At 49.9% G+C, this 25406-nt stretch overlaps 1 protein-coding gene across 1 annotated transcript in view; it reads left to right on the top strand.

Moving 5' to 3' along the window:
• The window catches only part of ANKRD33B (ankyrin repeat domain 33B), a 33170-nt gene extending 16891 nt beyond the window's left edge, over positions 1 to 16279 (top strand). The window contains exons 3-4 of the mRNA XM_064160713.1: positions 9555 to 9695; positions 15030 to 16279. Coding sequence (XP_064016783.1) covers positions 9555 to 9695; positions 15030 to 15880 — 992 coding nt within the window. The 3' untranslated portion in view covers positions 15881 to 16279. The remainder of the gene's footprint in view (positions 1 to 9554; positions 9696 to 15029) is intronic.
• The last annotated feature ends 9127 nt before the right edge of the window (positions 16280 to 25406 follow it).

Genomic DNA, 25406 nt, shown 5'->3' with positions numbered 1-25406 from the left:
TAAGCTTATTGTCATAGAATCAAAGAATCAGCTAGGTTGGAAGAGACCTCCAAGCTCATGCAGTTCAACCTGTCATCCAGCCCTGTCCAATCAATTAGGTCATGGCCAGCCTATACCTCCCCCAGCACAACTTGAGGCTGTGTCCCCTTCTTCTGTTGCTGCTTGCCTGGCAGAAGAGACCAACCCCACCTGGCTACAACCTCCCTTTAGGTGGCTGTAGACAGCAATGAGCTCTGCCCTGAGCCTTCTCTTCTGCAGGCTGCACCCCCCCAGCTCCCTCAGCCTCTCCTCACAAGGTTTGTGTTCCAGGCCCCTCACCAGCTTCATTGCCCTTCTCTGGACACATTCCAGTATCTCAACATCTCTCTTGAATTGAGGAGCCCAGAACTGGACACAGCACTCCAGGTGCGGCCTGAGCAGTGCTGAGTACAAGGGAACAATAACCTCCCTTGTCCTGCTGGCCACACTGTTCCTGATGCAGGCCAGGATGCCATTGTCTCTGCTGCCCACCTGGGCACACTGCTGCCTCATCTTCAGCTACTCTCTACCAGCACCCCCAGGTCCCTTTCTGCCTGGCTGCTCTCCAGCCAGCAACTGGTCAACATTGTGGTCATGTAATGCATTGTTTCAGTGCTGATTGTCTCTTTTCTCGTGCTTGTTCCATCTACATCTGTGGGCCTGTAGTAACTGATAATTGTGAGAAAATATATCATTAAAGCCTGGATGAGGCACTTAGTGCCATGGTCTGGTTGACTGGATAGGGCTGGGTGCTAGGTTGGACTGGATGATGTTGGAGGTCTCTTCCAACCTGGTTGATTCTATGATTCTATGATCATTAAGAAACAGCTTAGCGGCTAAGACATTCTTCAACCACTCTACAGTTCAAAGCAAAAAAAACCCAAACCCTATTTCCACAGTCTCAGCAGGATTCAGTGTTTACCAATGCAGCATTTTTAGCAGACTGATTATATAGTTATCAGTCCTGTTAATCCTGATGCAGGCTGGAGTGAGAGCAAAGTTTATCCCCAGGTTTTCTTTTAACCTGCCTGGCATGGTAATACTCAGTGAGCACATCTAACAGATCACATAAAAGGTTCAGAGGCTCACAGGATGTTAGGGGTTGGAAGGGACCCAAGGAGATCATCCAGTCCAACCCCCCTGCTAGAGCAGGACCACACAATCTAACACAGATCACAGAGGAACACATCCAGACAGGCCTGGAAAGACTCCAGAGAAGGAGACTCCACAGCCTCTCTGGGCAGCCTGTGCCAGTGCTCTGGGACCCTTGCAGTAAAGAAGTTCCCCCTTGTGTTTAGGTGGAACCTCTTTTGCTGCAGCTTACACCCATTGCTCCTTGTCCCATCACAGGTTTCTGGTTTCAAGTGTACAGTTAAAAAGCAATCAGTCAATTATTTCTCTTAAAACTGAGAAGCTTGAAGGGAACCTGTAATTTTCTCTTACAAGTATTAACAAAGTGCTAGAGCATGTAAATGATGAAAGAAATGGAGCCAGGAAGCCACCACTTGGTCTAACAGCTGTTCCAAGGGCTGCCTCGCTCTGCATCCATGCTTGCCTTTATGTTCCTTGAGCATGCTCTTGTTGGCACTCACTTTACAAGGAAATGCATACCTGGTCTACTCACTGATGAAGAGTATGGGATATTGGTTGAAGTTCATGTATTCCCTCCCAGGTTTTGGCAATCTGGAGGTAACAAATTTCTGTCTGGCAGCAGCCTGGACAGATGGGCAGAGTCCAGTGGGATGGGGTTCAATAGCTCCAAGTGCAGGGTGCTGCACTTTGGCCACAACAACCCCATGCAGAGATACAGGCTGGGGTGGGAGTGGCTGGAGAGCAGCCAGACAGAGAGGGATCTGGGGGTACTGATTGATACCTGCCTGAACATGAGCCAGCAGTGTGCCCAGGTGGCCAAGAGAGCCAGTGGCATCCTGGCCTGCATCAGGAATGGTGTGGCCAGCAGGAGCAGGGAGGTCATTCTGCCCCTGTACTCTGCACTGGTTAGACCACACCTTGAGTGCTGTGTTCAGTTCTGGGCCCCCCAGTTTAGGAGGGACATTGAGATGCTTGAGCGTGTCCAGAGAAGGGCAACGAGGCTGGGGAGAGGCCTTGAGCACAGCCCTACGAGGAGAGGCTGAGGGAGCTGGGATTGGTTAGCCTGGAGAAGAGGAGGCTCAGGGGAGACCTTATTGCTGTCTGCAACTACCTGAGGGGTGGTTGTGGCCAGGAGGAGGTTGCTCTCTTCTCTCAGGTGGCCAGCACCAGAACAAGAGGACACAGCCTCAGGCTGTGCCAGGGGAGATTTAGGCTGGAGGTGAGGAGAAAGTTCTTCCCTGAGAGAGTCATTGGACACTGGAATGGGCTGCCCGGGGAGGTGGTGGAGTCGCCGTCCCTGGAGCTGTTCAAGGCAGGACTGGACGTGGCACTTGGTGCCATGGTCTGGCCTTGAGCTCTGTGCTAAAGGGTTGGACTTGATGATCTGTGAGGTCTCTTCCAACCCTGATGATACTGTGATACTGTGATTATAGGCCACATCTGAAGACTGAAGCAGTTTTGATGTTAATTTAGTGATGTTGCCACTAGACACTTGCAGGTAGTACCAAACATTGCTTTTTTCCATTGTACCAAAAAGTGAACTCTGCTACACAAGTCTCTGTGAGATAGGTCTTGAATACTGGATGAAATTGTGACCTCAGTAGGCACATTCATAGCAAAGCAACGAGTACAGTAGCTTCCCAAAGAAAGGGAAGCCTCCAAAACTTGAATCTACTTTTCTTCTTCTGCCCCTAGTGTAAGTTTTTATTATAAAAGGCTTATCAGTGACTCCTTCCTGACCTATATAAGTCATCATAATGAGCTCAGAATTAATCCACAGGGCTAACATTGGTTTGACACTGTCTGTACTGTAGATTCCCAAAGCAGCTGGAAATTACTGTAGTCAACAGAAGCATTATACAAACCCCTAACAACTTGGATGTTTTCCCCTGTCCATTATAATCCTGAGCTACAGATTTGAAACCACTTATTTAATTACTTGGTAGCCAGGTGGAGTTGGTGTCTTCTCCCAGGCAAGCAGCAACAGAACAAGGGGACACAGTCTCAAGTTGTGCCAGGGGAGGTCTAGGCTGGATGTTAGGAGGAAGTTGTTGTCAGAGAGAGTGATTGGCATTGGAATGGGCTGCCCAGGGAGGTGGTGGAGGCACCATCCCTGGAGGTGTTCAAGCAAAGCCTGGGTGAGGCACTTAGTGCCATGGTCTGGTTGACTGGTTAGGGCTGGGTGCTAGGTTGGACTGGCTGAGCTTGGAGGTCTCTTCCAACCTGATTGATTGTATGAGTCTATGATTCTGTTTTGCCATTGGAATGGGCTGCCCAGGGAGGTGGTGGAGTCACTGTCCCTGGAGGTGTTCAAGCCAAGCCTGGATGAGGCACTTAGTGCCATGGTCTGGTTGATTGGACAGGGCTGGGTGATAAATTGGACTGGATGATGTTGGAGGTCTCTTCCAACCTGGTTGATTCTATGATTCTAAGCTATTGCAGACATCTGTGCTGATGTTGTCCCCTTATCATGCCAGTTGTGGTAGAAGATAGCTCTGCCTTACAAACTGTGAGAGCCTGATACAAATTCAGCATCACCAAATTGGCTGAAGCTATGCTAATTTATTCCAGAGATGCACAAAGCTTTCACTGTAGGCTTTAAATCACCAAAGACTCACTTGGTTTATGATTTAGATACACACTTCTAGATTGCCTAAAAGCAGAAGAACAGAAGCAAACTTTATGGCCTGAAGTCAAAAGCATATGACAGGGTTTGAACAGAAACTTGTCAGCTCTGAGGTTTGCTTTGGATTTGATATCTGTTTGAACTAGAAATCTGAAACAAACCTCAGAGGACAGAAGGGCCTGCAGATGGGAACTGAACTGGTTTTCAGGAATCCCTGGGACACAAAACTTCTGAGAATCACAAACTTTTGTGTTCTTTGGGTCTTTTTTTATTGCTGGTATTTCTCTGTCTTGTTTGAGACCATCTGAATTCCCCTGGAGAGTTTCATCTGAGCCAGGTCTTTTCAGGGCTGATTCTCAGGCTCATCCCAGATTTGCAAAGCATCTCTTACTGCAGCTATACTCTTGGTAAATGAAAGAACATCTTTAGTAATGTAACAACTGCTGAAAAATCTCCCATCTTAACCATTCTTCCATGTTTCAGTTCCTGTCTCTGGTTTCTGTGGTCAGAAAGCAGCATTTCTGCTGTTCCAAAACCTTCATAAAGACACATGCTGTACACAGTGAAACAGAGCATGCCCTGCAAAACAATCTGAGCACAAAGATTCTCCCACCAGTAACCAATACCCTTCTAAGATTTCATCCTAGGTGATAAAGCCAACGAAACAGAAGCCTCTGTACTGAGTAAGCAGGACCAGGTATCACAGTATCACAGTATCAGAGTATCACCAAGGTTGGAAGAGACCTCACAGGTCATCAAGTCCAACCCTTTACCACAGAGCTCAAGGCCAGACCATGGCACCAAGTGCCACGTCCAATCCTGCCTTGAACAGCTCCAGGGACGGCGACTCCACCACCTCCCCGGGCAGCCCATTCCAGTACTCAAGGTGTGGTCTAACCAGTGCAGAGTACAGGGGCAGAATGACCTCCCTGCTCCTGCTGGCCACACCATTCCTGATGCAGGCCAGGATGCCACTGGCTCTCTTGGCCACCTGGGCACACTGCTGGCTCATGTTCAGGCGGGTATCAGTCAGCACCCCCAGATCCCTCTCTGTTTGGCTGCTCTCAGCCACCCTGATCCCAGCCTGTATCTCTGCATGGGGTTGTTGTGGCCAAAGTGCAGCACCCTGCACTTGGAGCTATTGAACCCCATCCCCTTGGACTCTGCCCATCTGTCCAGGTGGTCAAGGTCCTGCTGCAGATCCCTTCTGCCCTCCAACCCAGCCACATCTGCCCCCAGCTTGGTGTCATCTGCACACTTGCTGATGACTGACTCCATGCCCTCATCCAGGTCATCTATGAAGATGTTAAAGAGGATGGGGCCCAGCACTGATCCCTGAGGGACACCACTAGTGACAGCTGCCAGCTGGATGTGGCACCATTCACCACCACTCTCTGGGCTCATCCCTCCAGCCAGTTCCTAACCCAGCACAGAGTGTTGCCATCCAAGCCATGGGCTGACAGCTTAGCCAGCAGTTTGCTGTGGGGGACAGTGTCAAAGGCCTTGCTGAAGTCCAGACAGACCACATCCACAGGCCTCCCCACATCCACCAAGCGGCTCACCTGGTCATAGAAGGAGATCAGGTTGGAGAGGCAGGATCTGCCCTTCCTAAACCCATGCTGGCTGCACCTGAGCCCTTTGCCATCCCTCAGGTGCGCCTTGAACTCAGTTTGCTTTTGCTTTATTCAGGTGGTGAAGTTTGCTGTATCATTGCACTGCATTTGCATCAGACTGTGCAAGGTACAGAGAGCTCTTTCTTTGGTTGTCTCTGACTCTGGCATTGCTAAACTGATCTGCACTATCTCTGCAGTTGCTCAGGTTTCAGGAGAGTTTCCAGTTACACAGCAAGGTAGCAGAGTCCAGCAAATTCTAGGATACAAAGAGTGACAGCTCCAAAACATCTTAATGTAATTGGTAAAGACTTTGTTAACTGGCTTTCCAAAGAGAATTCAGGACTGTGTGGGTACAAAGCAACTGCTGATGAAATCTGCACCAAATCATACAATCATTGAATGGTTTAGGTTGGAAGGGACCTCAAAGATCATTCAGCTCCAACCCCCTGCCATAGGCAGGGACACCTCCCACTAGAACAGGTCACTCAGGGCCTCATCCAACCTGGCCTTGAACACCTCCAGGGAGGGAGCAGCCACAACCTCCCTGGGCAACCTGTGCCAGTGTCTCACCACCCTCACTGCAAACAACTTCTTCTTAACATCTGGTTTGAATCTCCCCTCTGCCAGTTTAAACCCATTCCTCCTCATCCTCTCATTACAAGACCTTGTCAATAGTCCCTCCCCAGGCTTCCTGTAGGACCCCTTCAGATACTGCAAGGCCACTCCAAGGTCTCCTCAAAGCCTTCTCTTCTACAGGCTGAAGAGCTCCAACTCTTTCAGTCTGTCCTCACAGCAGAGCTGCTGCAGCCCTTTGATCATGGCCTCTTCTGGACTCACTCCAACACTTCCATGTCCTGCTTGTGCTGGGGGCTCCAGAACTGCCCCCAGGACTGCAGGTGGGGTGTGAGGAGAGCAGAGCCAAGGGGCAGAATCCCCTCCCTTGCCCTGTGCCCACACTGCTCTTGCTGCAGCCCAGCACAGGGTTGTGTCTGGGCTGCACTCACACTGCAGGCTCCTGTGGAGCTTTTCATCAGCCCAGACCCCCAGGGCCTGTTCCTCAGGGCTGCTCTCAGCCATTCCCCACCCAGCCTGGAGTTGTGCTTGGGATTGCACTGACCCAGGTTCAGGACCTTACACTTGGCCTTGTTGAATGTCATGAGGTTGGCTTGGGCACACCTCTGCAGCCTGTGCAGGTCCCTCTGGATGGATCCCTGCCCTCTAGCAAGTCGACTGTGCCACACAGCTTGGTGCCTTCTGCACACTTGCTGGCACTATATATATACACGTGACACTATAGACTTTTAAACTGTCCTGCATGATTTATAATCTCCCTCAGCATCATTTCTAGATGAATTTGGATTCCATGCATCACAGATTATTCAGCTGGACTGCAGAGTGAGATGAGAATATTTTTACAGCTCTCAGTAATTAAATTGTGATTGTTGCAGCTGCTTGACAGACCTGCATTATTTTATAATGTGTGAAAGCATCATAAAATGCATGACAAGTGAAGGGGAAACTGTTTTGAATGAGCCATAATGGCAGTGTGCCCAGGTGGCCAAGAGAGCCAATGGCATCCTGGCCTGGATCAGGAGCAGTGTGGCCAGCAGGACAAGGGAGGTTATTGTTCCCCTGTACTCAGCACTGGTCAGGCCACACCTTGAGTGCTGTGTCCAGTTCTGGGCTCCTCAATTCAAGAGAGATGTTGAGGTGCTGGAAGGTGTCCAGAGAAGGGCAACAAAGCTGGTGAGGGGCCTGGAGCACAGCCCTGTGAGGAGAGGCTTAGGGAGCTGGGGGTGTGCAGCCTGCAGAAGAGGAGGCTCAGGGCAGAGCTCATTGCTGTCTACAACTAACTGAAGGGAGGTTGTAGCCAGGTGGGGTTGGCCTCTTCTGCCAGGCAAGCAGCAACAGAACAAGGGGACAGAGTCTCAAGTTGCACTGGGGGAGGTCTAGGCTGGATGTTAGGAGGAAGTTGTTGTCAGAGAGAGTGATTGGCATTGGAATGGGCTGCCCAGGGAGGTGGTGGAGGCACCATCCCTGGAGGTGTTCAAGTAAAGCCTGGCTGAGGCACTTAGTGCCATGGTCTGGTTGATTGGCCAGGGCTGGGTGCTAGGTTGGAGTGGCTGAGCTTGGAGGTCTCTTCCAACCTGGTTGATTCTGTGATTCTGTGATTCTATGAATAGATATTTGTCTTCTTCTAATAGTCCAATTATAAAGACTTGATGGTTTAATTTGCCTTCCAGTCCTTTAGCCAGGTCTGTTTCCAGCTACTCAGCATGCCCTTGCTGGAACCATTTGTCCTGGCATAAACAGCACGTGAACCGCCACAAACGTTTCTTTTACAACCAGAACTCAACCAAGTCCTTTATTTTACTACCAAATCTAAACATCACCCCCAGTTTCCTTCTGCTGGAGAGCAGACAAGTGGCTTCACACTGTCAGATGGAAAAATTAGAATGAGGGAATTAATCACAAAGCATCATTTTGTCTCCTATCAGGCCTGGCACGGTTCATTAGCTACATTGGCTGAAGCTATCATGCTTTCATGAAGCACCGTGATAATAAGGTTCCAATGTACCAGGGCAGGGTAAAAGCTGAGCCTCTACACTTAGCTCACCCCAGCAACAGTCCTTCCTTCCACAGGTTGTGGAAATTCCCTTTGCAGTGTGAGCCTAGCTGGGATATTTTGGTGAGAAGAATTGGATGGTAGGTTGTGAAAAGGAAACAATGGTGATGGCTGCTGCACTCATAGGCTTGCTGAGATGGATAAGAAGAAGAACACAAACACAGATAACAGAGTATCTCTCTGGCTTTTGGGGCTGCATGAACTTCTTTCTCCCTAACCTGCTGCCTGACTAATCCTTCAACTTCCTAACCTCCCTGGCAGAGCCCCCAAACTCACCTTGAACATAAGGGGTAAGGTAGAGGGGTGGAAGGGAAATGGAAGGGTGGTTGGGAGCCCCTCCTGGGGACTCTGGTTTCTGGCAGGGCTGCTGTGTTTCTGTATTACTTTTTACCTTGTCTATTTCTGTCTACAGCTGTAGATACTGTAAATCCCTGCTTGTGTATTGTGCTAAGCTGTAGATATAAAGCAGCATTCAGTTTCCAGCTGTCCGAGTCTAGTCTGGGTGATTTTCTTAAGTTGGGGGGTGGGGGGGGGCAGGGAACACCCAAACCATCACACAGTGCTACTCACTGAGTCAAGAAACTGAGGACCCTTGCAAACTCAGAGTGAGCACCTCTGGTTTCCAACTGAAGGGACTCCTCAGAGAGGAGAGCAGCTTCAGAGAAGGTGGGAACCCAGGTTTCCAGCCCAACACTGTGATCACAAGCCAGTGCCACTTAAGCCTAAAGCTGATTTGTATCAGCAATGGTGTGAGCAGCAGGAGCAGGGAGGTGCTCATGCCCCTGTACTCAGCACTCGTGAGCCCACACCTCGAGTACTGCATCCAGTTTTGGTCAGCACAGTGTAGGAGGGACACTGAGGTGCTGGAGCAGTGCAGAGAAGGGCGATGAGGCTGGGCAGAGGTCTGGCAAACATGGCCTGTGAGGAGCAGCTGAGGGAGCTGGGGGTGTTTAGTCTGGAGAAGAGGAGGCTGAGAGGGGACCTTATTGCCCTCTACAGTTACCTAAAAGGAGGTTGTAGTGAGGCTGCAGCTGGTCTCTTCTCCCCAGTTACTAATGCTAGGACAAGAGGCAATGGCCTCAAGTTGCATCAGGGCAGGTTTAGGTTGGCTGTTGGGAGGAAGTTCTTTCCTGAGCAGGTGCTCAGGCACTGGCACAGGCTGCCCAGGGAGGTGGTAGTCACTGTGCCTGGAGGTGTTTAAAAGGAGAGTGGATGTGGTGCTTGAGGCTGTGGTCTCATGATGAATGCTGCTGGGATGAAGGTTGGACTGGCTGATGCTGGTGGTCCTTTCCAAGCATAGCAATTCCTAGTGATGAGATGTTGTGCTGAGGGCTTTGGTTTAGTCAAGGACTTGTCAGTGTGAAACTAATGATTGGACTCGATGAGCTTTGAAGGTCTTCTCCAGTCTAAGAAATTCTGTGCTTCTGTGATCTGCAGTGAATGGAAGCAGATACAAGGGAAAAATGTTATTATTTGAATTTTGCCACTTATCAAACCTGCAGGAGTACTTTTTAGCATGGCCTTGAGACTCCACCTTAATTTTCTGACATGTTTTCTCTGCTTTTCCATTTCTTTAAAGGGCACATAACCATTACAAACTATTTGTTGAACTATTTTCCTGGGCTTGATATTGAGAAGAGGAACATGTTTGGATTCACAGCACTGATGAAATCTGCCATGCAGGGGCGAACCGAATGTGTGAAAGCCTTGATGTTGGCAGGTATGCAACGTGCTTTGCTGCTTTTCTTGTCATCATCTGACTGTGAATAGTAGACAGCCATATGCAAACACCAAGAAGGAAATTTGCTCTTAATGTGTTTTCTCTGAGAGATGTGCTCCAGCCCACCTGGTGAATGTGGGGCAGGCTGTGGATGCAGTATACCTGGACTTCAGCAAAGCCTTTGACACTGTCTGCCACAAGAAGCTCCTAGCCAAGCTGGCAGCTCATGGTTTGGACAGATTCACTCTGATATGGGTCAAGAACTGGCTGGATGGCAGAGCCCAGAGAGTGGTGGTGAATGGTGCCACATCCAGTTGGCAGCTGGCACTGGTGGTGTGCCCCAAGGATCAGTGATGGGCACAGTCCTGTTCAATATCTTTGTTGATGATCTGGACCAGGGGATTGAGTCCAGAAGCAGTGAGTTTGCAGATGACACCAAGCTAGGAGCAGGTGTGGATCTCTTGGAGGTAGGAGAGCCCTGCAGAGGGACCTGGCCAGGCTGGATGGGTGGGCAGAGGCCAATGGGATGAGACTGAACAAGGCCAAGTGCAGGGTTCTGCACTTTGTCCACAACAACCCCAAGCAGTGCTACAGACTGGGGACAGAGCCAGGAGGAAAGGGACCTGGGGGTGCTGATAGATAGTAGCTGAAGATGAGGCAGCAGTGTGCCCAGGTGGCCAAGAGAGCCAATGGCATCCTGGCCTGCATCAGGAGCAGTGTGGCCAGCAGGACAAGGGAGGTTATTGTTCCCCTGTACTCAGCACTGGTCAGGCCACCCCTGGAGTGCTGTGTCCAGTTCTGGGCTCCTCAATTCAGGAGAGATGTTGAGGTGCTGAAATGTGTCCAGAGAAGGGCAACAAAGCTGGTGAGGGGCCTGGAACACAAACCCTGTGAGGAGAGGCTGAGGGAGCTGGGGGGGTGCAGCCTGCAGAAGAGGAGGCTCAGGGCAGAGCTCATTGCTGTCTGCAGCTACCTGAAGGGAGGCTGTAGCCAGGTGGGGTTGGTCTCTTCTGCCAGGCAAGCAGCAACAGAACAAGGGGACACAGCCTCAAGTTGTGCCAGGGGAGGTCTAGGAGGAAGTTGTTGTCAGAGAGAGTGATTGGCATTGGAATGGGCTGCCCAGGGAGGTGGTGGAGGCACCATCCCTGGAGGTGTTCAGCCAAAGCCTGGCTGAGGCACTTGGTGCCATGGTCTGGTTGATTGGCCAGGGCTGGGTGCTAGGTTGGACTGGCTGAGCTTGGAGGTCTCTTCCAACCTGGCTGATTCTGATTCTATGAAATGGGTGCAGCTTTACAACAAGGCACAGACAAGGCAGTGAAGCTGTTAGCACAGGAGAGCTGCTTGCCTGTGGAAACCCATCCAGGAGCTCTCTAAGAGCTCTCAGGGTGAAATTTCATTCTGACTAGGGAAGTTTAGAAAGTGTGATCCTCAAGATTTGTAAACAAGGAATTAATGACAGCTGGGAAAGGCATAGAGGTGTCTTGCTGCCAGCTCTGTTGGGTATAATGGTGCAAGGGTGGGACCATAGCAGACCTTCGCTTCTCCCTCACACTGGGGCAGGTCCTGGGGCAGGTTGTGGAGAGCTCTGGGGAGTTGAATGTAGGGTTCATGTACCACAGGAGACATTAGTAGAAAATTAGTCAATGCAGGAGAGAAGCCCTCTTTCTAATCCTACTACAGATCTGCATTGGGGCTCCAGGTTTATGGGCAATAAGGCACCAGCAGGTCTCTATCTGTTGCAAAGAGGGAGCTGTGGCACAGACACATAGAATCAGAGAACCATAGAATCCTGGAATCAGCCAGGTTGGGAGAGACCTCCAAGCTCTTAAGTACTTCATTACAGCCATTTGGCTGTCACACAAGTCTGATCTCTCACAATCTGAGTATTTTAAGTCTGGGGCATTTATCAAGCATAAAATACCACTTCTATTCATTTTCATCATAGCCACTTTCTAGATGTTGATATGACACAGGGAATGCTGGAATGGTATGGTAGCTGGCATGTTCTTTTCTCTGGTGTTCCTTAGCCTCTTACACTGGAATCAAAGCTTTGGAATCAGATCATGCATTTTTGGAGTTCATTTTTTTTCTGACACAGCACTGTCAAGTAACTGCCAGGGCTTGGATACTGCTAGGCACAGATGCAGGTTCTGGGACTAGTACATGCTTCACACATATACTAGCTCAGAATTTTCCAGGGCCTCTTACAAACTATCATTTAAAGTGGAACTTCAACCCCAAGAGCTTATGACTTGGCAAATTGTCCTTACCAGTGTCATGGCTTTTTATTCCTCTTACTGAAAGTCTGCCAGAAGCTTGTTCCCCACCTGCAGTACTGCATCCAGCTCTGGAGCCCCTATTACAAGAGGGATGTGGATGTGCTGGAGTGTGTCCAGAGAAGGGCCAGGAGGATGCTCAGAGGGCTGCAGCAACTCTGCTGTGAGCACAGACTGAAAGAGTTGGGGCTGTGCAGTCTGGAGAAGAGGAGGCTCCCAGGTGACCTTCTTGTGGCCTTCCAGGATCTGAAGGGGGCTCCAAAAAAGCTGGGGAGGGACTTTTTAGGCTGTCAGGGAGTGACAGGACTGGGGGGAATGGAGCAAAGCTGGAGGTGGGGAGAGTCAGTGTGGAGGTGAGGAGGAGCATGAGAGTGGTGAGAGGCTGGACTGGGTTGCCCAGGGAGGTGGTTTAGGCGCTGTCCCTGGAGGTGTTTAAGGCCAGGCTGGATGAGGCTGTGGCCAGCCTGATATAAGGTAGGGTGTCCCTGGGCATGGCAGGGGGCTGGAACTAGACAATCCTTGTGGTCCTTTCCAACCCTGACTGATTCTGCGATTCTAGGAGGTCAGTAAAGGAAAGTAACTCCCTTTCCTAGCTGTGTAAGCATGGATTTAAGACAGCAGATGGGAAGATGTATCAGCAGTGTGTGACAGATGGTTGGAACTGAGCTGTCAAAATGACTGCTCTTTCTGAAATTTGAGATGCTGGAGGGTGGCCAGGGTCAACCAGGACAAGATTAAGGTGCTCTGAGACACTTGGCCATAGTGATGCTTCCTCAAAGCGAGCGTTTGGGACATGTGAATTTGGTATTTGTGAGCACACAGCAGGTAAAGAGGGATCCAGTCACTCATGGGCAGTGTGTCACAGGGTGCTGCACTGCCAGCTCTGTGCTGCTGCCAGCTCTCAGCAAATGAGCCAGCCAGAGTCCCGAAATGCCAGCTGTAAGTCACATGCCAAGCCCTGCTGTAATCTCCAGTGTAAACTCAGTGCTACTTTAGTAAAGTCATCTGAGTGGCTGTGGATTTGGAGACTGGGGTTTAAATACAGTATATCAAATGGGTCACTAAGAGATGTCTGTTTCACACCCTGTCTTAAGACTCAGGATGACAAATTTGGATATCAAGGGAGACTAAAGCTTCTTATTCAAACAGGGTATTGATAGCCTAAGGGGGCATCTATGTGAAAACGAATTTCAGGACAACTTCCAAAGGAGAGGCAGAACAAGTGGCAGGTGCAGTTTTCCTAAAAGAAAACCTGTAGGCTGTACTTGCCCTGAAGTTCAAACCAGCCCAAAACATTCAAACATGCAGGCAAATCCTGCCTGACAAACCTGCTGGCCTTCTATGAGCAGGTCACAACATGAATAGATGAGGGGTGAGCAACTGATGGCATTTACCTGGAGCTGAGCAAGGCCTTTGGCACTGTCCCACACCACAGCCTGGTCTCCAAGCTGGTGACACATGGGTTTGATGGGTGGAGCACTGGATGGATAAAGAACTGGCTTGATGGCTGCACCCAAAGAGTGGCTGTCAATGGTTCCATGGCCACGTGCAGGCCAGTGACAAGCAGAGTCCCTCAGGGATCAGTCCTGGGACCAGTCTTGTTCAAGATCTTTGTAGGTGCCATGAACAGAGGCACTGAGTGCAGCCTCAGCAAGTTTGCTGCCCACACCAAGCTGTGTGGTGCAGCAGCCAGGCTGGAGGGCAGGGATCCATCCAGAGGGAACTGAGCAGACTGGAGAGGTGGGCACAAGCCAAGCTCAGGAGGTTCAGCAAGACCAAGTGCAAGGTCCTGCATCTGGGTGAAGGCAATCCCAGGCACAGATCCAGGCTGGGCAGTGAGTGGCTGGAGAGCAGCCCTGAGGAGAGGGACTTGGGGATGCTGCTGGAGGAGAAGCTCAACAGGAGCCAGCAGTGTGCACTTGCAGCCCAGAAAGCCAAGCAGAGCCTGGGCTGCAGCAGCAGAAGTGTGGCCAGCAGGGCCAGGGAGGTGATTCTCCCCCTCCACTCCAATCTGGTGAGACCCCACCTGGAGTACTGCATCCAGTTCTGGAGCCCTCATTACAAGAAGCATTTGGACATGATGGAGTGTGTCCAGAGCAGGGCCAGGAGGATGCTCAGAGGGCTGCAGCAGCTCTGCTGTGAGCACAGACTGAAAGAGTTGGGGCTTTTGAGTCTGTAGAAGAGAAGGCTCCCAGGTGACCTTCTTGTGGCCTTCCAGGATCTGAAGGGGGCTACAAAAATGCTGGGGAAGCTTTTGTGTGGAGAAGTGTTTCTGTCCATGTTGGTTGCTCTTTCCTTGTGACCTCAAGTGGGTGAGTTTTAAAATGGCAGACAACATTCAATGCAGTTGGAATGTGTCCAGAGAAGGGTGATGAAGGTGGTGAGGGGCCTGGAACACAAACCTTATGAGGAGAGGCTGAGGGAGCTGGGGAGTGTGCAGCCTGGAGAAGAGGAGGCTCAGGGCAGACCTCATTGCTGTCTGCAACTACCTGAAGGGAGGCTGTAGCCAGGTGGGGTTGGTCTCCTCTCCCAGGCAACCAGCAACAGAAGAAGGGGACACAGTCTCAAGTTGTGCCAGGGGAGGTCTAGGCTGGATGTTAGGAGGAAGTTGTTGGCAGAGAGAGTGATTGGCATTGGAATGGGCTGCCCAGGGAGGTGGTGGAGGCACTGTGCCTGGAGGTGCTGAAGCAAAGCCTGGATGAGGCACTTAGTGCCATGGTCTGGTTGATTGGCCAGGGCTGGGTGCTAGGTTGGACTGGATGATGTTGGAGGTCTCTTCCAACCTGCTTCATTCTATGATTCTATGAATTCTTTATTTCATTCTTTGCAGTGTTTGAAGAAACAAATCATCCCTGCAGCTTTAATACATTTTATGACTTTCTTAAATACCTCAGGAGCTTGAAAAGTCAGGAACTTGACCTCTCCTTATCGTGTGTTCGCTTTGACACAACGATGACTGTGTTTTATGTGCAGGGGTCTGCCTGGTTCAGCTCTGATTTCAGCTACAAGTGAGAGCAGTTTCATTAATAACACCCATGTGTTCTTGTTTTCATTTGAGGGGCAAACGTTCACGCGACTGACCCAAGCCGCGGACTGACTTCATGGGAATGGGCTTGCTTCACGGGAAGATCAGAATCTGCCTTCATCATACAAAAGCTGATGGACAGACCATGCCCAGAACAGTTTTGTGAACAATATAAACCAGAATGGCCAAAGATGAAGGAACTTCTTGCCAAGGCTGCAGAGCCAAAAAGCTGTTTGCAGAGGATTTCTGAGTGCGTGAGGGCAGCGGTCTCATTCCGGTCCTTTTATGGTCCAGAAGAAGACGGGGTCCTTGCCCACATGGTGAAGGTGACCACCAGCTTGAGCAGTCCCTTCGTGGCTGTGTCGTGCCGGACCGTGTGCCCGGGCAGCCCGCCGTGCGTCGGCAAGCGCAGGCTGGCCGTGCAGGAAATCCTCAGGAGGCAGAGAGCCCAGGAGATCCGATCGCAGGACAAAGACCACTTGAGCAGCTACGAGAAGCTCTTTCAGAACTCCAAAGTCATGCTGATCCCCAAGAAGAAGGACCGGCGAGCCAGCCTGCAGCCCATCGGTCTTGCAGTGTCCCAGGTGAACGCTGTGGCCACCAGGAAAGCGAGCCTCTTGCCTCTCCACCTGCTTAGGCGAAGCAGTGTCAGGCCGGGCTTTGTCATCCCCAAAGTCCGCGTCAGCAAGGCTCCTCCACCCACCTTCCAGCCAGAAAAGGCAAGAAGGAGGAGCAGTGCAAAGGATGACCCCTATTTGCAGATTCCCAAGTGGAGATACAAGGAGCTAAAGGAGGAGCGGAGGAAGGCAGAGGAGCAAGAGAAGAGAAAAGCAGCAGAGGTTCAAAAGCAGAGGCAGGTGTCCCCCGCCAGATGCAGGACCTGATTTAAAGGCAGCTGCTTAGAAGGCTTTAGAACCTTTAGTCTTGTTATCTGAGCAAGATAACAAACCGAATGCCTTTGTGCATTCCCACTGCTCACACGGTGTTAATAGCTGCCTTTCAGGTGCAGGAACAGGGCAAGGGCTATGCCACAGCATGTCTGATGGTGGAGCAGGAAGGGATTTGGGTCGAAAGGTGTATTGAGTTTACCTGCCTGCTGTCGATAGGAGGCTTCAAATGGTGCAGCCTCTTTGTGGTTTCCTTTTTTCCCAGTTACAGGTGAACTACTGAGAAACAGCTTCAAAAAATAAAGTGTGTGTATTTTGTGCTTGTTCATCTCAGAATGGACAAAGTACTACAGAGTTGTGCTTTTGACACTAGACATTCCACCCTCCCCTCGCTTAGGTAGGTGTTTTACAAGGTGTTATAGTAATAACAAAAAGTGAAACAGGTACCACACTGTTGGTGGGCAGTGAAAATTCAGGTCTGCAATTGTTTTGGAGTGGAAGGTGTCCCTGTCTATGGCAAGGGGTTGGGATTGGATGACCCTTGAGGTCCCTTCCAACTTAATCCACTCTATGATTCTATGATATACTAAGCACTTTATTTTCATTCCAGTAATCAAAGTTTAAGGCAGGATTGGTATTATTATTGCAGCCAGGTCGGGGTTGATCTCTTCTGCCAGGCAAGCAGCAACAGAACAAGGGGACACAGTCTCAAGTTGTGCCAGGTGAGGTCTAGGATGGATGTTAGGAGGAAGTTGTTGGCAGAGAGAGTGATTGGCATTGGAATGGGCTGCCCAGGGAGGTGGTGGAGTTGCTGTCCCTGGAGGTGTTGAAGCAAAGCCTGGCTGAGGCACTTAGTGCCATGGTCTGGTTGATTGGCCAGGGCTGGGTGCTAGGTTGGACTGGCTGATCTCAGAGATCTCTTCCAACCTGGTTGATTCTATGATTCTATACTAAACTGATCTATACAAGCTGTATGGATGCTGTTGTTTGTTCTCTTGAACATTAACAAGGGTCGAATATGCAACATTTCTATAGTTGAGGTTATTAATATCCTCTGCAGAAGTAAATCAGAGGCAGGGACTGATTTCTTTGGAGCAGCAGAGAAGCTGAGCTAACTTTTCAATGCCACCATCACTTAAGATATGCCTCCCCCCACTAAGTTTCCCTCTATTCACTCTCTGTTGTCTCCTCTTTGGTCTCAGGGAATTTTTTTGTCCTTGTATTTTACTGTCAAATAAAGGGCATGGTGAGACACAGGTGGGCTTATTTTTTATTTAGCATGATATTTAAGTTCCTCTTAAAAAAACTCAGCAGGTTTATTGTGATCCTTTCCAGGTTACAGCCAGGAGAGGAAAATTATGCAGCTTCCAGAAGCTCAGGCTGTTTTCCCAGGTATCATATCCAGCCATACACTATGCAGTATCTGGCAGCTCAGCCAGAAACGTTTGGAAACTATGGCCAGATGACACTGGCAGCTTTAGTAGTATGCCTCTGGGTGCCTGGAGAGGTCAGTACTCACTCTTCTCTCTCAATACTGGAACAAAACCTTTCCTGGTGCATGAGTGCATTTCAAAGTGGCAGTTCCCACAGACTGCTGCAGGTTCCTGTGCTCTGTGTTAAGGTTTCACCAGCAGTCGGACAGAAAGGCATGCCAAATCTTGGTGAGCTCTAAGAAAGGGCTACAAACCTGCTGCTTGCTGAAGAAAGACCACATTCATCAAAGCAGAGGTCCAATGCAAGCACCAAGTTACCCAGCACGTGCTCAGGCTATATTTTTTGCTCAGGCTTTGCACCTGTTTGAAATTAAATGTGCTGTGCAATGCCCTGATGGTGTTACAGTATCACAGTATCATCAGGGTTGGAAGAGACCTCACAGATCATCAAGTCCAACCCTTTACCACAGAGCTCAAGGATAGACCATGGCACCAAGTGCCACATCCAACTGGAACCCAGGCAGATCCTACTGCTGCTGTCATCTGCTGCTGTCATCTGCTTCTCCCTTCAGTCAGAGAGAGGGAAAACTTTTCCATCCTTTTACTCCCACAGCACAAAGACTGGCCACAGTGTCACTGAACTTGTAAAGAAACTGGGAGAAGTAAATGCAGTTGATTGAAGACTTGTGCCCAGATTGATATTGCTAGGTGGAGTCTGTGGGGTCAGAGAGTGACAGAGGTTATGACAGATGTGTGAAACAAGGATTTTTTTTCCAGGCACCTTGTTCTTTATGCCTGTTTCTGGAGTAGCTGTGCTGGCTTAGACTTCATTGGCAGGTAGCCTCCCGAGTCAGAGGTGAAGGAATATGCACCCTGCTAATAAACCTCCCCAGCCCTGTGAATACAAAGAGGCTTTTATTCTCCCTGCGCATCAGTGCTGTGCTCTCCGTACGCATCAATTGCTCTGGCCAGAATATCAGATGAACTCCTTTTTTGGGGGGAAGTCTATCTTTTAGCTGTCTGTGGCAAAGATACCAACATGGACTTGGAATTGGAATGCTGGGTTGAATGCCTGTTCATGGTTGTTTACTGCCAACCCATGGTAGTGAAGATCTAGCATTCAGATTCAGTGTCCCAGCAGCAACCTGTGCTGCAGGGAACGCTTGAATTTGCACTCTCAGTATCCCTTGCAGAGGACATACAACTGACAGGTGCTCTCAGGGATTAACACATAGTATGTTAGAATTAGAGGCTGAAAGCAAAGCCCATTTTCTAACCCTTTGTGTACTTTACTGTGTAGATGTGTATGAATATGTGATGTTTCCATTAAAAGAGGCATAAGCTGTTAAATGTATTTGATGGCCTTTTTCTTCACAGTGGTTTGGGGGATGCTGCCTTTCACTTTTCAGTAGATGGAGCAAAGCTGGAAGGGGGAGATTCAGGCTAGATGTGAGGAGGAAGATATTCAGCATGAGAGTGGTGAGAGGCTGGAATGGGTTGCCCAGGGAGGTGGTTGAGGCCCCATGGCTGGAGGTGTTTAAGACCAGGCTGGATGAGGCTGTGGCCAGCCTGATCCAGGGTAGGGTGTCCCTGGGCATGGTAGGAGGGTTGGAACTGCATGATCCTTGTGGTCCCTTCTAACCCTGACTGATTCTGTGATTCTAGATCAAAAGCCTACCCACTTTCACCAGGGAGCTAACCAACATCATTTGAAAGCAGCTTGGTTTCTCTGGAAGCACAACACTCCTCCCAGAAATTAGAGTCCCCAGGAGGGACTTCCAACCACCCTTCCACCTTCCTTCCATCCCTCTATCTTATCTCAGACTTTGCCTTCCATGCAAGGTGAGCTTGGAGGGTCGGCAAGGGGGGTTGGAAAGCAGAAAGATTAGTTACACAGAAAGCAGCCAAGAGAAAGCACTCCCAAACACACACCCCCCCACCAGCTGTCTTAGCTGTATTTATGTTCTTGTTTTTATACATCTCAGCAAGCCTATGACAGAAGTAAGCATCAGCATTGTGATGTTCACAGCCTATAATCCCATTTCTCTCACTGAAATATTCCAGTTAGCCTCAAATGACACGAGCTGTTATGGGTTGACTCCCTCTCCTTGTGAGTTTTTTTTCTAGGAATAAAAGAAAAAAAATGAAGACTCTTCCTTGACTGAGGAGGATTGGCTTAGAGATCATCAAGGCAAGTTGGACACCCACAAATCCATGAGCCCAAATGGAATGCACCCACAGATGCTAAAGGAGCTGGCCAATGGGATGGGGGAGGTTATTCTTCCCCTGTGCTCAGCTCTGGTCAGGCCATACCTTGAGTACTGTGCCCAGTTCTGGGCTCCTCAATTCTACAGAGATGTTGAGATGCTGGAACATGTCCAGAGAAGGGCAATGAAGCTGGTGAGGGGCCTGGAACACAAATCCTATGAGGAGAGGCTGAGGGAGCTGGGGGTGTGCAGCCTGCAGCAGAGGAGGCTCAGGGCAGAGCTCATTGCTGTCTACAACTACCTGAAGGGAAGCTGTAGCCAGGTGGAGGTTGGTCTCTTCTGCCAGGCAACCAGCAACAGAAGAAGGGGACACAGTCTCAAGTTGTGCTAGGGGAGGTCTAGGCTGGATGTTAAAAGAAAGTTGTTGTCAGAGAGAGTGATTGGCATTGGAATGGGCTGCCCAGGGAGGTGGTGCAGGCACTGTCCCTGGAGGTGTTCAAGCAAAGCCTGGCTGAGGCACTTAGTGCCATGGCCTGGTTGATTGGCTAAGGCCAACAAATTGGTGAGATACTGAAGACGACTGGTAGGGAACAAGCTGGAAAGGGCATTGTGTCCTTCTCTCCTGCCTATGCATTCCTGCTTCCCACCAGCAAATCTGGCATTTTGCTTCATTAGTATTTTGACCATTTAATGAGCTAGACAAAAGCACTAGAGCCAGTGCAGGGGAGCAGAGAAGGGAAGGGGTGAGATAGCATCACTCAGAGACAGTGCTGCCAGGTGGCTCAGCTGGTGCTCCAGGCTGTGCCCAAAGCTTTTTGCTGAGGAAGAGCTCACGCATGGCTTAGGCAACTCCAGAAAGCATCTAGCTGTGTGACACACAGAGCTGGCACTCTCTTACAGGTATTTGTATCTCTTATCACCATCATAGAATCATCATAGAATTAACCAGGTTGGAAGAGACCTCCAAGATCAGCCAGTCCAACCTAGCACCCAGCCCTATCCAGTCAACTAGACCATGGCACTAAGTGCCTCATCCAGAAGGAAAGAGGCTTAGGCTGATTTTCAGACAGGGAGGAAAATTGCAGTTCCCACTCTCCTCTAAGCCTTCTTTGGAAAGGCTGAACAAGCACCAAGGACAGAGCTGCTCAGTGACTTCATCCCTAAAGTAGGACACAAAGATTCCCAAGAAGCGGGAATTACCTTCAACATTTCCCCTCCTTTTAAATCGTCCCAGGTCTAATTAAAAACTCACACAGTCATTTGATTCATTTAGAGAACTTCTTAATGACTTAGATACTGACTCAGCCAGAGATGAGGGGAGCAGCCAGCCTGCTGTCTTCCTGAGGCTAGCAAAAACTGGAACGACACTTCAACGACTCTCCACACAAACACATTTTGCAGCTAAATCTTTGCATTCCAAGCCACTAAAAAACTGTGACACTAACATTGCTGGAGATAATAGTGGGCAGAGAGAATTCACAGTATCACAGTATCATCAGGGTTGGAAGAGACCTCACAGATCATCAAGTCCAACCCTTTACCACAGAGCTCAAGGCCAGACCATGGCACCAAGTGCCACGTCCAGTCCTGCCTTGAACAGCTCCAGGGACGGCGACTCCACCACCTCCCTGGGCAGCCCATTCCAGTGTCCAATGACTCTCTCAGGGAAGAACTTTCTCCTCACCTCCAGCCTAAATTTCCCCTGGCACAGCCTGAGGCTGTGTCCTCTTGTTCTGGTGCTGGCCACCTGAGAGAAGAGAGCAACCTCCTCCTGGCCACAACCTCCCCTCAGGTAGTTGCAGACAGCAATGAGGTCTGCCCTGAGCCTCCTCTTCTCCAGGCTAACCAATCCCAGCTCCCTCAGCCTCTCCTCGTAGGGCTGTGCTCAAGGCCTCTCCCCAGCCTCGTCGCCCTTCTCTGGACACGCTCAAGCATCTCAACGTCCCTTCTAAACTTGGGGGCCCAGAACTGAACACAATTCCTAGGAAGGCAGACAAGAGGTAATAGAGGCAGTGAGGGAAGAAGAAAATAAGTAAATGCCTCTGGTGTGTCTCTGAATTAAAGTAAGATTTGCTTTTTCTCCTATTTTTTTTTTTCCTGGCTGTTGTGTAGACAAGAATTAAGAGCAGCTACAAAGGCTTTCTCTGGTCTGTTAAGTAATACATTAGTTGAAAGAGGACAGAGTGGCTGAGAGCAGCCAGACAGAAAGAGACCTGGGGGTGCTGGTACACAGTAGCTGAAGATGAGGCAGCAGTGTGCCCAGGTGGCCAAGAGAGCCAATGGCATCCTGGCCTGCATCAGGAGCAGTGTGGCCAGCAAGACAAGGGAGGTTATTGTTCCCCTGTACTCAGCACTGGTCAGGCCACACCTTGAGTGCTGTGTCCAGTTCTGGGCTCCTCAATGCAAGAGAGATGTTGAGGTGCTGGAACATGTCTAGAGTAGGCAAATGAAGCTGGTGAGGGGCCTGGAGCACAGCCCTGTGAGGAGAGGCTGAGAGTGCTGGGGGTGTGCAGCCTGGAGGAGTCTCAGGGCTGATCTCATTGCTGTCTACAACTCCCTGAAGGGAGGCTGTAGCCAGGTGGGGTTGGGCTCTTCTGCCAGGCAAGCAGCAACAGAAGAAGGGGACACAGTCTCAAGCTGTGCCAGGGTAGGTCTAGGCTGGATGTTAGGAGGAAGTTGTTGTCAGAGAGAGTGATTGGCATTGGAATGGGCTGCCCAGGGAGGTGGTGGAGTTGCCATCCCTGGAGGTGCTCTAGCAAAGCCTGGATAGGGCAGTTAGGACCATGGTCTGGTTGATTGGACAGGGCTGGGTGCTAGGTTGGACTGGATGATCTTGGAGCTCTCTTCCAACCTGGTTGATGCTAAGACTCTGTATCTGTGTGCAGACACACGTGTGCATGCCTGCGGCAGTTTTGGTGCCATAGTAACTGAAATCAGCTCAGGGCAGCATTAAGCAGCAAAGGTTCTTTCTGAGTCTCTCTACACAGCCTTCTACTGACAAAGGCGATAAAATATTTACTTTCCAGCTGCATTCAGCAACAGGAGCTATGAATTCCTCATCCTTGCTGCCATTATCCTGAAGCCAGCTTTCCTGCAGAAGCTGGCAGCATAGGGATAATCTGCATTATTGAGTGATGATGTTCATGTGACACAAAATAATAAGTGATGCCATTAAGTAATGGCCCTGCTAAAAGTTTTGTTCCAAACCAAGATGAAATAGTATTTCAAATGAGTAGGGAGGTGATTCTGCCCCTCTACTCCACTCTGCTGTGACCCCACCTGGAGTACTGCAGCCAGTTCTGGAGCCCCTATTACAAGAAGGATGTGGAGATGCTGGAGTGTGCCCGGATAGGGCCAGGAGGATGCTCAGAGGGCTGCAGCAGCTCTGCTGTGAGCACAGACTGAAAGAGTTGGGGCTGTTCAGTCTGGAGAAGAGGAGGCTCCCTGGTGACCTTATTGTGACCTACAAAAAAGCTGGGCCTACAAAAACTGGGGAGAGGATTTTTAGGCTCTCAGCAAGTGCCAGGATTAGGGGGAATGGAGCAAAGCTGGAGGTGGAGAGATTCAGAGTGGATGTGAGACGTCTTTGTATAAAAAACAGTTGAACTGCTTTAACTGAAAAGTTAAGCTGGAAAATGTGCACAAACTCTTTTGGGTTGGTTTTAGTCAGCCCAGTTTCTACTTAGAACAAGCTTGAGATTAAAGTGATAAAACTCATTAATCATTAATACTGTGTGATGGTTTGAGTGTTCCCTGCCCCCTCTGCCACTCTGATGAAATCACCCAGACTAGACTCAGCCGAGCTGGAAGTTAAGGAATGAAGCTTTATATTTACAGCTTAGCACAATCTACAAGCAGTTATAAACAAATATATAGTTACAAACAGAAATATACAAGGTAAAAGTAATGCAGAAACACAACAGTCCTCCCAGAAACTAGAGTCCCCAGGAGGGGCTCCCAACCACCCTTCCACCTCCTTTCCACTGCTCTGCCTTATCCCAGACTTTGCCTTACATTCAAGGTGAGTTTGGAAGATCAGCCAGGGGGTTAGGAAGTAGATGGATTAGTCACACAGACAGCAGATTAGGGTAGAGAGAAAAGTTCTGCCCAAAGGCCAGACAGAGACTCTGTTATCTATGTTTGCGTTCTTGTTCTTACCCATCTCAGCAAGCCTATGAGTGCAGCAGACATCACCATTGTTTCCTTTTCACAACCTGTCATCTAATTCTTCTCACCAAAATATTTCAGCTAGCTCCAAACTAGCACATTCCACCCCTATTTCACTCAGAGTATTGCTGAGAACTGTTTGTCAATTCTAAACCAATATGTGCAATATAATATAATGAATATCACAAGTTCAGTTCACATTTCATTCTGCCTATCTTGGACTGAGCTCAGAAAACAGCGAAGTTTGTCTTCTCACAGGTGAGAACAGGGACTCCCAATGATATTGGTTTCATGCTCACATACTGTATCATAGAATCAGGTTGGAAGAGACTTCCATGATCAGCCTGTCCAACCTAGCACCCAGCCCTGGCCAATCAACCAGACCATGGCACTAAGTGCCTCAGCCAGGCTTTGCTGCAACACCTCCAGAGACAGCGACTCCACCACCTCCCTGGGCAGCCCATTCCAATGCCAATCACTCTCTCTGACAACAACTTCCTCCTAACATCCAGCCTAGACCTCCCCTAGCACAGCTTGAGACTGTGTCCCCTTCTTCTGTTGCTGCCTGCTTAAGAGAGGAGGCCAACCCCACCTGGCTACAATCTCCCTTCAGGTAGTTATAGACAGCAATGAGGTCAGCCCTGAGCCTCCTCTGCTGCAGGCTGCACACCCCCAGCTCCCTCAGCCTCTCCTCACAGGGCTGTGCTCCAGGCCCCTCATCAGCTTCATCGCCCTTCTCTGGACACCTTCCAGCATCTCAACATCTCTCTTGAATTGAGGAGCCCAGAACTGGACACAGCACTCAAGGTGTGGCCTGAGCAGTGCTGAGTACAGGGGAACAATAACCTCCCTTGTCCTACTGGCCACACTGCTCCTGATGCAGGCCAGGATGCCATTGGCTCTCTTGGCCACCTGGGCACACTGCTGCCTCATCTTCAGCTACTATCTACCAGCACCGCCAGGTCCCTTTCTGCCTGGCTGCTCTCCAGACACTCTGTCCCCAGTCTGCTGCCCTGAGCTGATTTCAGTCCCCAGCCTGTAGCACTGCTTGGGTTTGCTGTGGACAAAGTGCAGAACCCTGCACTTGGCCCTGTTCAGTCTCATCCCATTGGCCTCTGCCCACCCATCCAGCCTGTCTACATCCCTCTGCAGGGCTCTCCTACTTCCAAGAGATCCACACCTGCTCCTAGCTTGGTGTCATCTGCAAACTTACTGATGCTGGACTCAATCCCCTGGTCCAGATCATCAATAAACATGGAACAGGACGAGGCCCAGCACTGATCCTTGGGGATCACCACTAGTGACAGCTGCCAACTGGATGTGACACCATTCACCACCACTCTCTGGGCCAGGACCTCCATCCAGCTCTTGATCAGTGAATCATAGAATCATAGAATCATAGAATCAACCAGGTTGGAAGAGACCTCCAAGATCATCCAGTCCAACCTAGCACCCAGCCCTAACCAATCAACTAGACCATGGCACTAAGTGCCTCATCCAGTCTTTTCTTGAAGACCCCCAGGGACGGTGCCAAATCTGTCCAAGACAGGAGCTTCCAGCTTTGCCAGGGGCTTGTTGTGGCAGAGGGGTGTCAAAGGCCTTGATGAAGTCCAGGTAGGCTGCATCCACAGCCTGCCCCACATTCACTCCAAAAGCACATCCTGCTGATTTACATAGTGTTCATCCCCCCCTCCCCAAAAAAAAAGGAGCACAATA

This window comes from Pogoniulus pusillus, chromosome 21, assembly GCF_015220805.1.
Source record: "Pogoniulus pusillus isolate bPogPus1 chromosome 21, bPogPus1.pri, whole genome shotgun sequence".
NCBI lineage: Eukaryota > Metazoa > Chordata > Aves > Piciformes > Lybiidae > Pogoniulus > Pogoniulus pusillus.
This window is presented reverse-complemented; position numbering and strand designations above follow the sequence as displayed.